Source organism: Scyliorhinus canicula, chromosome 9 (genome assembly GCF_902713615.1).
Source record: "Scyliorhinus canicula chromosome 9, sScyCan1.1, whole genome shotgun sequence".
In the NCBI taxonomy this organism is placed as follows: domain Eukaryota; kingdom Metazoa; phylum Chordata; class Chondrichthyes; order Carcharhiniformes; family Scyliorhinidae; genus Scyliorhinus; species Scyliorhinus canicula.
In genome coordinates, this window is record NC_052154.1 from 173,682,187 (window position 1) to 173,699,569 (window position 17,383).

The 17,383-nt window shown below is 44.2% G+C and overlaps 1 protein-coding gene across 8 annotated transcripts in view; it reads left to right on the top strand.

Annotated features, from left to right (window-relative positions):
* The window catches only part of LOC119971908 (serine/threonine-protein kinase BRSK2), a 1,145,911-nt gene that overhangs the window by 973,435 nt on the left and 155,093 nt on the right, over positions 1–17,383 (top strand). For all 8 annotated transcript variants that reach the window (XM_038808215.1, XM_038808217.1, XM_038808213.1 and 5 more), the window contains one exon: positions 2,965–3,111. In XM_038808215.1, the coding sequence (XP_038664143.1) occupies positions 2,965–3,111 (147 nt within the window). The remainder of the gene's footprint in view (positions 1–2,964; positions 3,112–17,383) is intronic.

Genomic DNA, 17,383 nt, shown 5'->3' on the forward strand with positions numbered 1-17,383 from the left:
TGCTTTTTACTTTAACACCTCATTTGACACCCCAGCAGCTAAATTAGAGAGATTATATTGCATTGTGTTGATGTTGAAGTAAGAGAGGGATTGTTTTTAACATGTCAGTTGTTGAATGGCAACCAAGTTCAATTATGAAGCAGACTAAAAATCTCTGAACAACACCGGGGGACATTAGGCCTAATTTCAACTCCCAGTTCAAGTTCTGCATCTTGGGACCAAGACAGACAGCAGCACAATATCTTGACCTTAAAGCTTGAGGTCAAGAAAATTTTAACTCACAAAGATTATTTCCCCACCTCAATCCAGTGGGAAGTGCTCACTAGCTGCGTGGCAGGCAAGCGGGCATGGAGTTCGGGAGGCTGGCACTGGGGTCCTTAGGGATCAATCCCTACCATTCAGATAAATTATTTGGATCGAGTTCAGAAGGGCATCATAGACGGTAAGGCGGGAGGAAAGCAGAAGGCAGTGGAGGGCTGAACGTGCCTTGTGGAATGTAGAGAAGACACCTACTCTTAAACAAGGAAACTAAAAATGGAATCAAGCTGATGTGCCATCAATTGCACGAGAGACGAGTTGCTTTACAAAAGTTAGGCTTTAATAAACTAGAGAACTTAGCCCTGCGGTTGTCTACAATAAAATGGACGACCGCCAGGCGTTTGACTATTTATACCTCGGCAAGGAGGCGTGGTTAACTCAGCCTCTCGACCAATCGGTCGAGAGGCACATGACCAACCGGGGCCAATGGTAAGCCGGTGTTCTGCCCCAATGGCAGACAGGTATGCAAATCATATCACCACACAAGCTACCTTTCAAAGCCTCCTCTGTTCCCTCTCCACCAAATTGGCCCGGTATAGAAGCCACAGTAGGTTCCCTCTGCAGGCCTCGGATTAAAATTAGAGTCAGGCCCAGTACAAGCTGTGCATTTAAAGGAGGCCTCACCACCTCCTGCAAGATGTCACCCTCACCTGCTGAAAATTCCACCCCACAGAAATACAGCAGGATCAGAGTAAACAAAGAGTAAACTCCTTCTGCCCAAGGGAGGGTTCAAATGGGCCCTCCAGCCTTTTACTTTCACTATTTGGATTTAGTATTCTTGTATCAGTCTCATTATCTACGCTTAACAATGGGAATGATCACTTGCAGTCAAACACTCAGTCCCAGAAGATTAAACATATCAGAGTTCATTGCTTAGCCAATGTTGTATCTTATTTTCCTCACTTTTCCGATTATCTGAGCTACTGACAGCAAAAGACCATTACACCGATGAAAGCAGCGCAACAAGAATAATTACCACTTTAACCGCAGTTTTTCATGGGTGTTCTTTCCAAAGCTCCAGGAAAATCCATTTTAATTGACAGAAATATTTTCTGAATGCCAATTCAGAACCAAATGGATTTTGCCTTTTCACCCTCCCATGCCACTTGTTGAAGGCAAACAATATTGTTTTCCCTGCAGCTCGTAGAAATCCCTTTGCAATATGAGATTGCCTGAAACTTATTTTTATTTGTGAGTACGATAAATATTTTCTGAGGCTATTTGTATCTTTATAGAGAAGATTCAGTTCCTCAAGACTTTAAATAATGTGTTTTGACTTGTATTGTGTTACCTGGTACTTCTCTTTGCACGTGTTATGCTACACGAAAGGCGCATTTGTATCTGTGCCATTATTTATTGTACCTGCACTCTGGAGAAAAAAATGAAAGAGAATAATTGGGAGCCGTTAGTCATTTTGTATGTATCCTGTGGTTATACTTTCTCATTCCTAGTGGCTGCAAATAGGGGATTATTTAGTCCACAGACGACGGGCGGGGCTCACCGGAGATTCACGCCGGTGGGAAATTCTGGTCCCATGCCGGCGCATGGGGTTCCTGGCGACGAGGCGGGTGCTGTCACCGGGAAATCTCATTGACATTGAAGGGGTTGGTAGATCCTGCTGGCGGACCACCTCTGCTGGCGAGGTGGCCGATAAATCCCACCCAAAGACTCACTTAGGAAAGTTCCTACTGGCAGTGTCAAATAAGATTATAGTGATTTTGGAACACTGTTTTGTTTATTAAAGTGAGAATATTCCTAACCATCTAAACGCTCAAAGGTACATCCTAGTCCATATGAATCCAAAATGTCTTCTATTCCTCTTCCACGTGCTCCAGAGAGTTGAGTGCATCATCTAGGCTGGCACATCAGAATAGTACTGGGGATCAGAGGTCTACATGGTCAGAGGTGTTGGTCTTTAACAGGAAGCGTTAAAATGAAAATCGCTTATTGTCACGAGTAGGCTTCAATGAAGTTACTGTGAAAAGCCCCTAGTCACCACATTCCGGCACCTGTTCGGGGAGGCTGGTACGGGAATTGAACCGTGCTGCTGGCCTGCCTTGGTCTTCTTTAAAAGCCAGTGATTTAGCCCAGTGTGCTAAACCAGCCCCTTTAACCAAAGCCAGCTCTACCCTCTTTTCAGATGGTAAGGTAGAATTCAGAGAAGAGAGGGAGTGTTCTCCCCGGTCTCCTATTATCCCTTTTTCCACATCATTATAGCCGATTAACTGCTCTTTATCTTATTGCTGTTTTTCAAGTGCGCAAATTGCATTCTCTTTTTTCTACATTGAAATAGTGACTACACTTCAAAGGTAATTATTCGGCTTTAGAGCACGTTGGGCCGTCCTGAGATCATGAGAGGTGCTCTACAACAACCAGTATCGAGCATAAAGGCAATACATAAAGGGGTGATAGTTGAGGAAATCAGAAATGTTTGCTCCTCTGTGAAATTTCACTTCAATTATAATTATTCTACATTTCGACACTCAACAAAGTGTCGCAGTTACTTCAGCTAATCGCTGTTTGTCCTGAAACAAATCCAGAACTGTTCTAAGAAATGAAAATTGCGTTCAGTATGCTTCCGACGCGAGACTTATCTGTTGACTTATAAAACTAGAATGTTAATACTGATCTTTCCTGCTTTTGTAGGGAGCATTGCCATTTGATGATGATAATCTGAGACAGTTATTGGAAAAGGTAAAACGTGGAGTGTTTCATATGCCACACTTTATACCGCCGGACTGTCAAAATCTCTTAAAGGGAATGATTGAGGTGGATGCTTCCAAACGCTTAACAGTAAGTATTGGCTTTCTGCTTCTCCACTACTCTCTGGTTGTACATTAATCTCCTGTTTGGCCATGCAAATCATACACGGTCGTTTCTTTTGAGGATATCAATAAAAAAAAACTACTATGCACTCAAAGGTGCAGTGCAGTGATTCCAATAGTTTTAAAATTCAATAAAAATTCATGATGCTGTAAGTGTCAGTGATATACTTTACCACTTTGTTGCCTTCTTCCCAATACACTTTTTAACACAAACATCGCCTAACTAAAACTCTCATTTAAAATAAGCTGAACATGCCGATTGGGTTGTCCCAATCAATTGATATTCTACTGAAGCGTTAAGAGGAATCACTTACTAATGCGATAAGGTGAAGTGTGATCAATCATGAGGCAAGATCATCTATTCTTAGTTAGAAATCCCGAGCTGTGGCGGATTGGAGGAGATGATTGCTTTTCAGCCAGGATGCTTCCCTGGTGGTGTAGTGGGCAGTTTATAATTGCCCAGAAAGGAGCTAAGCCAGACAGACCTGCAAAGTTTTCGCCTCTGCAATGTGCAGCCTTAGCTAATCTGAGCCAGATGGTGAAGGAGAGACCACAGTCATTCAACAAACCTACACCCCAGCACTGTTTCAACACTTTTAAAGATAGTGGAAAATAATTAGCCAGAGTTCCTGCTCCTAACCTCTCCAGAGGATGATGCTCTGCGAATGTCAAGTGCAAACAGTATTAAGCTCAGTTCCAATGCCCTCCAAAGCAGCTAGCCTGTTCATTCTGAATGCCGAGCTACATGAGAAGACTATCATTTGAGTGAGGTAATGCAGGGTGTTGGCATCTAGGTTGCTACATGAGTCACTGCTTCCAGAACAAAACGGATGGATCATTAAGGAAAAAAAACAAGTTTTTTTTAAATAGACCTGAAATGGAGTACTGTGAGAAATATGTTAAGCAGGAAGATAAAGTGGGGGATCCAGTATTTGCTCACTGAAACTGTGGCATGCACTTTTAGAAGTGGCGATCTTACCATTGATTTCACGTGGATGTTTACACAGCAACAGGATCACGAGTGGCTTATTCTCACCCCAGTTGGCTGAGCAGATACCTTGGCATGATTAACAGCTGGTTTTCTAAAGCTGCTTTTACATTTGGTTTAGAGGCAGACAAGACGTTTTTTGGCTCCCACAGTTCCGCTGTCGTACAGCTGCCAATGACACAGAATATGAGCTGAAATTCTTCAGACTTGCTGTGCAGAAAGTAGATCTTTTTTTCTACCAGCTCTTCCCAGTGGCTATCCTTTGTGAACCTGGCAATGCCAGATAGAGGTTACACGATCAAATTCACCGAAGAACCTGGACAATGGGCCCAGCAATATTTCCAAAAAACACATGCCTGCCTTTTTCCGCATTCCTTTATCCCGCCTTTTACACTCCTTTATCCCTCTTTCCACATCCCTTTATCCCTTTTTTTCCTTCAATCACTTATCAACCTGCTCTTTGACATGTTCCTTGCATGACTTTGCTACTTCAGAATCCGCTGTGTAAAACAACGTTCCTTTTGCCCTCAATTTTAAATCTTTCAGAAGTGACCTTATATCCATGCCCTCTTTTAGGAACCAGGTTATTGGAAGCAGTCTGTTTTTCTTACTCTGTCCAATCACTCCACAATTTTAAATATTTCTATAATATCGTTCATTAATCTTCTCTGTTCTCGTGATCACAGCTCCAATTTTATATATTGCGTATTTATATTTCCTCATACCAGGCAGCATTCTGGTAAATCTATGCTGTAACCTCTGAATTGCCTCAAAATCCTTCATGCAGTGTGGAGACTAATACTGCACGCACCACCCTACAACTACAATCTTATTAAGATTTTATACAGATCCATTATTATATTTCAGTTTTCAATTTTCTGGAAGCCTACGTACAGCACATCCTTTGTATTCCTCCCATCCAACATTTCTGCCATTTTCTCAAAGAGCTCTATCCAGTTTATCAAACACGAGCTTCCTTTCTGAAATCTAGGTTGTCAGCCACTAATTATTTCCCCTTCATCTATATATTTAGTAATACTGACTTAGATAAAGACTGCAAAAAGCTTCCTTTCCTCAAATGTTAAACTGATCAGCCAGTGATTGCAGGCAGTTCTTGGATTTAGGACACAATTGGTTCCTGGAAATGGGGTCTTAGGTCATTGCGTCGAAAGACGGAACCGATTTTCCCACAAGAACAATTATAAATGGGGAATTGGTTCCTGCATCAAGGCCCAATATCTTCACCAAAATAACCCAGAATTTTGTACTCATGCAATTATGAAAAAGTAATATGGCAATAAATTAATATTATAAAATATAAACTTTAAGAAAAGGTTTGAAATACAAAAATTCACCAAGTAAAATTGCGTTGGAAAAACAACTGAGCGCCTTGAGTCAGGGATATGGACGGCGCAGGATGACGATGTGCCCGCATGAATGTTTAAAGTTGTTCACTGGCTTGGCATTGTCTATTCGAAATAGGGTGTCAATTTATAAATGTAAGTGCCGTTTGTCAAAACGTGAATGGCATAAAGTCAAGGACTGCCTGTGACCAGGTTAGCTCCGTCTCCATCTTTGAAAATGGTTGCTTTCCTGTTTTCCGGCACACATCCACTCGCAACAGAACCTAAAAATAGACCTAGAATTTTCTGGAAACTTTTCTGGTAGTAAACTGGTAGAGCCCTGTTTCTGCTGCAGCAATCTCAAAGAATTGTGCAATTTGTCACTTAAGCCATGCCATAATTCACCGGGGCATGTGTACCACACCATTGTTATGCTTCTTTGTGCCAATAAAATTATTAATTAATTATCTAAGCTCAACCCTGTTTAAAATCAACTGCAAATATGGGTTTCCTGAGTTAACAACACTAATCACTGCTGCAACTCAGTAATGTCACGGTTGGGCCCTCGGTAACTTAGAAGTGAAGTGATTTATTGCTCCAAGATCAGAATTCTTTGCACATATGCTACAGTTGCCATGAACTTGCTTAGCTCCCGGGGCGTCTGATCCCTAGCTGAGCGTTGTCTTTTTGAAGGTGTTAAATCACACTGCGACCTCGCAGTTTATTACAAATTTGGATGCCACAAATAGTTTAAAAATACACGTATGATCAAATCATGGAAACGCTATTGGAAGTAGACGCATGTAATGTGTAACATAAGCATGTTGCCTCAGTGTGTTGGGCTGTGGGATGATTGGATCAAACATACTTTATCTTTAAAGGGCGGCACTGTGGTGGAGTCGTTACTGTCTGTTGTCACTGTCTGGGTCACGGTCAGTGTGGAGTTTGCACATTCTCCCCGTGTCTGCGTGGGTTTCGCTCTCCAAAACCCAAAGATGTGCAGGATAGGTGGATTGGCCATGCTAATTTGCCCCTTAATTGGAAATTTAAAAAAAAACTTCATCAGTAGATCTCAAATTTAAATGACCTGCAAATATTGAACATGTGATTCCAATGGATACATTCTCATTTGGAAGCTGAACTTTTCTGACAGAACGTCTCAGAGCGTCACATCGCCTTTGTAAATCACGGTTTGGCCAAAGAATGGATGCACCATTTACTTCCTTGTTTATCAGCGTGCTACCCATCTCCTTTTCCGAGGTGAGGGAGCTGAATGTAGGAGGGCAGATACATGTAATCAAAGATGATCAATTCCCTCCTGGAAAGCCCACTTTCTGGGAGCCAATGATGTGGAGATGCTGGCGTTGGACTGGGGTGAGCACAGTAAGAAGTCTTACAACACCAGGTTAAAGTCCAACATGTTTGTTTCAAACACTAGCTTTCGGAGCACTGCTCCTTCCTCCTCACCTGAGGAACGAGCTGTGCTCCGAAAGCTAGTGTTTGAAACAAACATGTTGGACTTTAACCTGGTGTTGTAAGACTGCTTACTGTCCGGGAGCAATGTCAAGGTGCTTCCCAGAGACAACAGAGCTCAGGGCCCTTTACTGGAGAGACCGGGGAGGAGTCTTTGTGTCTGTTTTTAATGAGAATATGTCCATCGTCTTTTGTAACTCCGAGCATTGAACTCTCGTGGTCAAGAACTGGATTAAATGAAATGGCCTGTTCAACGAAAATTTATGAATTGATATCAGAATCATTCACATAGTGCAGGAAATGGCACACCTCACAAATTAATGTGTCACTCACCCCCAACCCACCAAACTGTGAGTAAACTCTTCAGATTTTGTTCCCAATCTCACTTTCCCATCCTAGAATATTAGGAACCAGAATTGGTACTCATGTTAAACTGTATGGGATCTGAAGGCACGTACTGCTAAACTAACTGAATAAGCAGATATCTAGAGACAACCTTTATAGAGAAAGGGATGCTTTTTTGTTGATATAAAATGTATAAATAAAAGGGCAGCACGGTGGCGCAGTGGTTAGCACTGCGTCCTCATGGCGCCGAAGACCCGGGTTCGATCCCGCCCCCGGATCACTGTCGACGTGGAGTTTGTGCAGTCTCCCACTCTAAATTATTTTAAATGTATCGGCTTACACCTAAAGTTGATATGGGCAATGAGCTTTTCATTTGGTTGGAACAGCGAGTGTGAGTTATATTAGTGTGGGCCCCTTTTTGCACTTAATGAAATGTTATTAATGCCGCTAAAGTTACCAGAATATATATCAAACATAGGGCTGAACTTAACACTTCCTTGCCACTAAACCTGTGGTTGGGTGGAGAGCATGTCCACTGCATACCAGCACAACACTGCCTCCATTGCAATTGTCTCAGTGATGGGAATGGTGTTGGGTAGCTCACCTGTTTGTGGGCCAATTAAGGCCCTTCAATGGGCAATTAATGCCCACTTAAGAGCCACATGGGATTTAACCGGTGGCGGGTGAAGCCCACACCAAGTGGCCAATCTGGTCGGTTTCCCTGCACAGATTGGCGACAAGAATGGCAGGGCCGAGGTTCCTCATTAACAAGCCCCAAAGGCCAATGGAGGCCCCGTCAAGACCCCCAAGCACTGAGCAAATCCCAATCCAACACCAACACCTCCTCAAGCCCCACGTGCACTACCAGCAGTGGGCTGCTGGTACCGAAGCGGGGCAGACTTCTGATTGTCTGGCAGCTCTCTGAGATGGAACATCCTGGACGGAATTCTCCGCTCCCCACACCGGGTGGGAGAATCGCGGGAGGGTCGGGCGACTCACGACACGCCGCCCTGGCACCCCCCGCGATTCTCCCACCCCCCACTCGAGGAATCGGCGCTCGCCGTTTTTCCCGCCGACCCGCGATTCTCCGGCCCGTATAGGCCGAGCGGCCTGACGTTCCCGACCTGTTCACGCCGGCGGCAACCACACCTGGTCGCTACCATCGTGAACATGGCACCAAAGTTTAGTTTGTGGCTTGTGGGGAGCAGAGAGGGGCCGTGAATAGGGTGCAAGTAGAGGCCTCCGAGGCCGTCGTGAAACTCGGCCGAGTTCACGACAGCCTTCCCGATGCCGCGCTGGAGCGGAGAATTCCGCCCCTTGTCCCTGAGAGGCAGACATCTGCCTCCTGTCTATTAACGGTTAATCAATTGTTAAGTGCCTGCAGAGAAACCATTCTTCTGGTAGGTGGGGATCCCTGAGACTTTGTAGCAGGGCAAAGTGGGGAGGGGCATGAGAACCAAGCACCCCATAAAATTACTGAAAATCAGATTTAGGAAAACAGACATACTTCTATTTACATTTGCCTGTGTAGTCTATAGTCACCCCCTGCTACAAAGTCTCAGGGATCCCCACCTACCAGAAGAATGGTTTACCTGCAGGCACTTAACAATGATTAACCGTTAATAGACAGGAGGTGGGAACAACAGCAACCAGAGGACCAGGATTGAGAAACCACACAGGCAAGAGGTAAGGGGAGGAGCTTCATGGGGTAGGGGTCACAGGGAGGAGGAGGCAGGAAGGTCGGCAAGGATATAGTTCTCAACTTTCCTCCCCTCCCCAAAGTTAGGTCATCAAGGGCCTCAAATGGCGGTGGGGCTGTAAGTCTGACCGTGGGCTTGCCTGCCCCGGACTTAATTCTGGCAGCGGTGGAAGACAGCATGGTGCTCGCATGCCAACATCCAGCCTGATTAAATTATCCCTGCCACCAAACAGGCCACAAGAGAGGCGATAAAATTGCCCCCAGTGTTTCAGTAATCGTTCAGCATAGCTGGAAGATGTTGGAGATTAAGCACTTTTTAACAAGTGGAGAGCCGGGGCAAATAGGGAAACATGAAAGATCAAAGGACTGTTATAATGTGGAGGGCAAGAGTGGCAAAAGCGATGATGGTGCACGCCAAGAACAAAAAGGTTAGTCTAAAGAGGTCTAATTGTTAAAAGAGAAACAAAACTGAAAAAAGGAAGAGTAGGCGACACCTCCACTGAGAGGCTGATGGAAGGGAAAAAGCAGATTGGACACAAAGGGAGCTGGTCAACACACCAGCAGTAGGCCAATACATTCCATTCCCAGACATAGCGCACGTGACATTTTAACTGACACCCTCAGTTAGAGTAGTGGTAGCAATACGGGCCTGCATGTTATTGCAAGCATTTTGAGAATTGATGAGGAAGGTGTTAGCAGATTCACTGCAATGCTACCTGGTGGAAGGAAACAAATACTAATCAGGGCTCAAAACTTTGACACTGAATGGCTCATTTTGACCTATCCAGCCGAATAGGGAACTGACCATTGAAGAAAAGTGAAATCAGGAGGAGGAGATGATCGAATCTCATTCATTTATTACTGGGCGGGTTCAGCTAGAAATGTGCCGACGTAGTTGTCAACCTGTGAAATTCCCTTCCAAAGTTAGTATTCAAGGAAGAAACTGTGGGGGGGATTGTGATCTCGCACTAGCTGTGCACAGGTACAGCTACGCGGGCGGAAGACCCCTACGAGAATCGGGAAATTCGATTCTCTCCGGAGAGATCGCATTTCCCAACTTTCCCCGCACTTCGCCATGATTTCACAACCTTCACACCCACAATCCTAATTTGAATAGATTTCCAATCGTTTAACAAGTCCCACCCGTCCTGCCACCAAGGGTTAGAACAGGTTTGGCCATACAAGAAGCAGTCGAGGGGGTTCCTTTAGGGGGCTGAGAGGTAAGTATACCCCAGGGAGAGGGACATGCCACCTGGCATGGGTTGGCACTGCCAGGTTGACACTGCTGGGTTGACAGTGCCAATCTAATAGTGCTAACCAGTGTCATGGGGCAGGCCCTGGTGGAAGCCCTATGGTGGGGGTACATTTATGCATGGTGATTAGGGGGGGGGTGGGGGGAAGAGGGGAGAGCGAACAGAGGGAGGAGAGAGTGCTGACTATACTTCCACAATTCCGGTGGGATGTGGAATGCTGGCGATGAATATCAGGATGGGGGAGGGCGGGGAATGCTGGTGAGGATCGTCAGAGGGGAGCGGGGCGAACCCCTGGAACCTCTGAGATGGGGCTGGGATCCGTAAGCTGCAGTGCTGGCCAGGGTGTACTTTAAAGATGGCGCCCCGATCTCTGTGAAGCTGGTTTCCAGTTTTAACAGGCCCCGCCCAGGCTGTGACAGCGCAAATCCTGCCCACTCACTTTTTTTCTTTAAAAGAAATTCAAGATCTGGAGAGAAAGTTGGTCTGCGCAGTTGAAGAGCTCCAGGCCTATTTTCAGTCTGAGCCCGACACTTTGGAAACATGTGGTAAGATTCCACCTTTATTAAAGTTTAGATTGGGTAGATGGACTAAGGAATGTGGAATAAAGGGACACAGGAACAGAGAAGGCAAATTCAGGATTTCAGAACATTCAGGAGTTTTGGTCAGGTCCGTAGTGTCAGGGACAATCAGGTTTAAAGGTCAGGAGAAGAGAGATTTATTTTGAAGCTAATATTTCAGACAAAGGAAACATCTGTTATTAAGGGAAATAGTAGGTTGCAACGTTTTGATTTTGATTTCATTTATTAGTATGCAGTGAAAAGTATTGTTTCTTGCATGCTGTACAAACAATGCATACCGTACACAGGGAAGGAAGGAGAGACTGCAGAATATAATGTTACAGTTATAGCAAGGTGTGGAGAAAAGATCAACTTAATACGAGGTAGGTCCATTCAAAAGTCTGATGGCAGTAGGGAAGAAGCTGTTCTTGAGTCGGTTGGTACGTGACCTCAAACTTTGGTAGCTTTTTCCTGACGGAAGGAGGTGGAAGAGAGTATGTCCGGGATGCGTGGGGTCCTTAATTATGCTGGCTGCCTTTCTGAGGCAGCAGGAATTATAGACAGAGTCAATGGATGGGAGGTTGGTTTGCGTGATGGACTGGGCTACATTCATGACCATTTGTAGTTTCCTGCGGTCTTGGGCAGAGCAGGCCCCATACCAAGCTGTGATACAACCAGAAAGAATGCTTTCTATTGTGCATCTGTAGAAGTTGGTGAGGGTCATAGCTGACATGCCAAATTTCCTTAGTCTTCTGAGAAAGTAGAGTCGTTATTGGGCTTTCTTAACTATAGTATCGGCATGGGGGGACCAGGACAGGCTGTTGGTGATCTGTACACCTAAAAACTTGAAGCTCTTGACCCTTTCTACTTCGTTCCCATTGATGTAGACAGGGGCATGTTCTCCACTATGCTTCCTGAAGTCGATGACAATCTCCTTTGTTTTGTTGACATTGAGGGAGAGATTGTTGTCGTCGCAGCAGCTCACCAGATTCTCTATCTCATTCCTGTACTTTCTCTCGTCATTGTTTGAAATCCGACCCACTACGGTGGTGTCATCAGCAAATTTGAAAATCGAGTTGGAGGGAAATTTGGCCACACAGTCGTAGGTGTATAAGGAGTATAGTAGGGGGCTGAGGACACAGCCTTGTGGGGCACCGGTGTTGAGGATGATCGTGGAGGAGGTGTTGTTGCCTATCTTTACTGATTGTGGCCTGAGAAGTAAGAGTGGGAATTTTTGGTGAAAAGTTATATGGAGATATGCTGGCTATCCAGCCACTCTTGTAATGGAGTTCGAAAGGATCTTTTATGTTACCTGACTCGGTGGTATTATTTATTAGGAATTTTCAGTGCTTTTTTGTGATGGGAAGTACAGACACAACATGAAATATTCCCAAAGCTATTGATTGTTTTCGAAAGCTTGGGAATATTCACACGTAACTGCCAAACATCTAAAGACATACAAAGAATTAACAGCAGAGGTAGAAAATATTCAGCCCAACTGGTCCCTGTCATTGTTAATAATCCACACAACCTTCTTCCTACTTATAATTATCTTTTCTGACTCTGCCCTTTTATCTCTCCATTCTCTTTTCCCTCATGCATCCATCAAACCTCCTCCAGTGTGCCAATGCTTATCTGCTTCAATACTCCATGTGGCTGTGAGGTCATCATTCTTAATCATTCCATCCAAAGACATTCCTTCTAATTCCTTTCTTTGATTGGTTTCTGGCCATCTATATTTATGCAGCACCCTCCTCCCCCCCACCCCTCCCCCCCAACACTTTACCTCAATCCCAGCAACTTCCCGTAAAATGGTGTTTCCTGTTCCTTGAAATCCATTCTGTTTCCTACCGCCGACTGCACATGTGTTATAACCTGCCAGCTTACCATTGGCTGAGGGCTAATGACAATCCCACAATCCTGTGGGAGTATGAGCTTCCCCAATGAGGGGGGCGGAGAAATCATTAGCAGACTCCCTGCATAAATAAAGCTGTCCAGTTTGGAACCAGCAGAGAGAGAGGAGTTAGCTGCAAGGGAAGTTGCTGCTGTTGTATATATATATATATGTTATTGTAAATAAATGTTATTTCTTTGTATCCTGAAGACTCGTGTTGGATTCTTCGTGGCCCTCACAAAAACATGCCCTGACATTAATCATGAGTCTCATTGTGCAGTATCTTCTGAAGGTGCGTGTGCATTGTACTACAGCCACTCCACTGCCCTTAGTCGATTATTTATTTTACTTCATTCACAGACGTGAATACGGTTGGTTGTCCTGGTATTTGCAGCTCTGAAAAAACCCACTTTTAACTTCTCCGGAATGTAATTGGCAATCATCCAACATCTATTACTGTGAAAGGAATATCATTCTGCAACCTTTTCTTTTCTTACCTATTAACCGATCAGATGATTGTTATTTCACGATCGGTTCACACTCCATTCACCTATTTTTTTTTTCTCCGAAAATGCCTTCCATTTGTTAGAAGCTCATATAAATACCTCAATTACACAGGCACTGCTATCTCTGCTGACTAGACTTGTCTGTATTTGCATACCCTGCTTCCTGCCCTTTTGTTGGTGCTGAAGTTGAAGGCTGTTTGCATTGTAATACATCACCCTGTCATTCCTCAGCAAGGAGATTGTATTAGTTTAACTGGGCTCATTATCAAATTTGCTCTGAATTTTGTTGAGCTTTGTGGGCCCGTGCACAGCAGAAAAATAAATTGGTTTTGTTTTTTTTATGGAGTCTGAAATGTATTTATTCCATTGGAGTGGACTGTGAGGAATAAGAAATAGTTGATTCAGCATTGGCGAACAGATTCGTTCAAAATTCTTTCCTTTTAAATTCAGCTCCAGCGGTATCTCGTTTAACTGGAAAAGTTCTGTCACTAAGTATTTTGAGAGACTGATTTTCCTTATTGAAGAGTAAAAGGAATACTGTCCTTTACTTCCTTAGCACTTGCATATTTAGTTCATGGTAAATGTTATTGTGCTGTCTTCCATGGGTGGAATGTTACCGTTAAATTTTTCACAATTCATTCAAAACTCCATTAACTTTGGCGGGAACAGAAGATCCCACAGATACTGGGGAGGGGTGGTGGGGCGGAATTCTGCCCCATTGGTAAATGGAACTACCCGGTATTTGTGATTGACTGGCATCACCCATTCCCCGCTTTACGCTGGATAAAAGAGATTTCACTGAGTAATCTCCAATCATTAATGAATGGTTTCAAGATTTACACCAGATATTTGGTAAATATCTATCCTGCGTGGACTGGATCATAAACGAAAACTGCCAAGACAGCACAGTGTCACAGTGTTTAGCACTGCTGCCTCCCCGTGCCGAGGACCCGGTTCAATCACGGCCCGGGGTCACTGACAACGTGCAGTTTGCACACTCTCCCCGTGTCTCCGTGGGTTTCACCCCACACAACCCAAAGATGTGCAGGGTCGGTGAATTGGCCACGCTAAATTGCCCCTTAATTGGAAAAAAATAATTGGGTAGTTTAAATTCCTACGGCTGCCTGTGGGCAAAACTCTCTGCACAAAAAGTGAAGTTCCACAACTCCTGTTCGACAAACTAGCTTCTGAAACAGGTTGTGTTTTGAGGCTGTTGACACGAGGACAATTTCCTGATTGAAAAACTGCGATCATTTGAATAGCAAGATCATTGAAAAACTCCTTTTTTATGGGTCTTTGGAAGCCTTACATTGTTGGTAAAATAGATAGGATGGGTTTCTTTCAAATCAAATTATGGATCCATAAAAAATTCTTAATGGCATTAAGTGGCCTTGTCGAGTTGTTGTGCCTAATAGCTGCTGCGTGTCTCACTGTTTAGAAATACAACTGATTGAGTGGAATGGCTCGCACTTCTATGTATCTTCCACCAGTTTCAGTTTAGAGTAATGTTTTAAGTAAGTTAGGCCATTTGGCATCAGTCATAACATGGAATATAATATCGCCTTTGCCTGAAAAGTCAGAGAGTGCTGTCTCATTATCATTTCTAAGTGGTGTAAATCACGACATACATCAATAATAGCGCACTTATGATTAATGCATATTACAGTTCTTAACAAGGACTCATATTACTTCAACACTCCCTACCACTAAAGTATGTCCGCCTTACTGATGCATTAATATCACTTACTTATGGACTAGGGGTGGATCATTTGATTTAGCTGTTGTCCTCAACTCTAATTTTTAAGCCCATTTCTTCTGATGAAATGATGATTCACCCATGATGTCTCTCCTGCACCTCTGTTGCCAATCGCCACCAGAGTCGCCAATAATGTAGCCAATTAATAATAATGCTCTTTAGAGTCACCAGGTATCAAATGATACCACCACAAGGCTTTACCGGATATCGATCAAAGGACCACACAACCAGTTTGTCAGTTCAAGTTCAAAGATGGTTTATTTAAGCACAAGGATTACTTCGACGTGCAACACAAAACACTACAAGTTAAACTACACCTAACAACTACAATAACCTGTACTTAACTTCAGGGCAACCAGCTCTATGCAGATGGACAAGGCCTTTGCTCGGATCTTGCGTGGCTGGGTGGAAGAAGTGGCTCTGTTTCTGCTGGGTTCATCCGTCTGGTAGCGATCATTGGTCTTGAACTTGTCTGTCTGGTCGTTATGCTGCACTTGGGTTGGCATAGGCCGGATCCAAGAGAGACCGAGCACATGGCTGTGTCTCTTCTTATGGGATTTTGCGCTCTTTGGGGCGGTCCTTAACTTGGACCCAATAATTCGACAGGCTTCGATCACTGCCTTTGATTTTGGCCAATAAAGGGGCGGGTGCCTTGATGGCTGGGCGTGTCCTTAGGGTCATTGACCTTGGCTGTTTGGGCTCCCTGAGTAAAGGGAGTGCCGCCAATTTGCCTGTATCTGTATCGGTTACCTGAGTACAGTTCATTTGTTCTGGGGAAATGGGCCATTAGAATGCAAACGAGCGGGGGTTTCGATCGCGTCTAGCTATCTGGGTTGCAAATATACACAAAAGCTCTGAGTCCTGGGTTGGCCATAATTCCCATGGTCCTTTGCAGGTGACCTTCTGAGATGGCTACACCTCCATCTCCTTGAGCTGACAATAGCAATCAGCTGTTCTGCTAGCGTGAATATCCTTGTGAGAAAAAAAATATCATATGTGAGAACAAAAATACAGGCAATGTGGATTCCACAATTATGCAAAGCGCTGATGATCCAATATACTGTGCCATGCAGACGGTACAACATGGATTTGTTTCCGCAATTGTCCATGAAATGAGTATCTAATCTTAGCCAAGCTAACCTGATGTTACACCAAGCAACAGCTCAGTAGTTGCAGAGAAAGCGGAAAATCAGAGATCAAATCAATCTCAATGGTATTAAAAAGAAAGCAAGACTTGTACTTATATAGTGCCATTCAAGGCCATTATACATCACAAAGCACACTACAGCCAAGGAAGAACTTTTAAAAAAAATTCAGAGCACCCAATTTTGTTTTCCAATTGAGGGGCAATTTAGCGTGGCTAATCCACCTACCCTGCGCATCTTTGGGTTGTGAGGGTGAAACCCACGCAGACACGGGGAGAATGTGCAAACTCCACACGGAAAGTAGCCCTGGGCCGGGCTCGAACCTGGGTCCTCGGCGCCGTGAGGCAGCAGTGCTAACCACTGCGCCACCCTGCCGCCCTCCAATGAAGTACTTTTTAAGAAATGTCCAACTGAGAGGGCATTCTTCTGAATGAGGCAGGTCCAATAGAGCAGCACTTCTCTGGTACTGCAGTGGTGTGCCTGTCTTGCTTTTGTACTCAAGGTCAGGAATCGGACATGAACTCACAATCTCCTGACTCAGCAGTAAGGGAGTGACCAACTGGGCCAGGGCTGGCGCACAGCTGTATCTCTTTGTGGCTGTATCACAAAGGTTGGGAAGCAAGTTGAATGAAATATTAGGCAGAATATAGAGGACAAAGGAATGTTTGCAAGAAGTATTAGACCACCATATTTTTGAACAACATGATAAATTGCGTACCCATCATTAATGCCAACAATGTTAATATTCTGCATAAATAAAAGACAAGGGTGGGATTTACCAACCAACCCGCTGCATCTTTTCCGCTGGCGGAGGCGGCCTGCCAGAGGAATTATCTGGGATTTTCCATTGACTGCACCCCTCCTCGCCGGGAATCCCGTGTGCCGTCGGTGGGACCAGAATATCCCGCCGGCGTGAACAGCCGGTAAATTCCGCTTTAGTTGTCAGAGCAAAGTATATTAATTGTGAGCTAATGTGCTTTGTCATTGGGTACTGATGCACTGTTTTCACTTTCTGCATGGATGTGCCTTAATCACCAGTTAATACACATTTCCTTGTTTATTAATAATAAGCTAATGGTTCCCACATTTCTTTGAAAGACTTGGCACCCAGAGTGTTGTTAAAATGATTGTAGAACTAATGTGACCTTCTATTCTATTTTCATATATTATTATCATTAGTCTGGAAATGAACTGGAAAACAAATAGTACATGGTGCTGACAACTGTGAACAGGCTTATCACTCAGTACCAACTCATAATTGTGCTCTAATCAATTTAAATT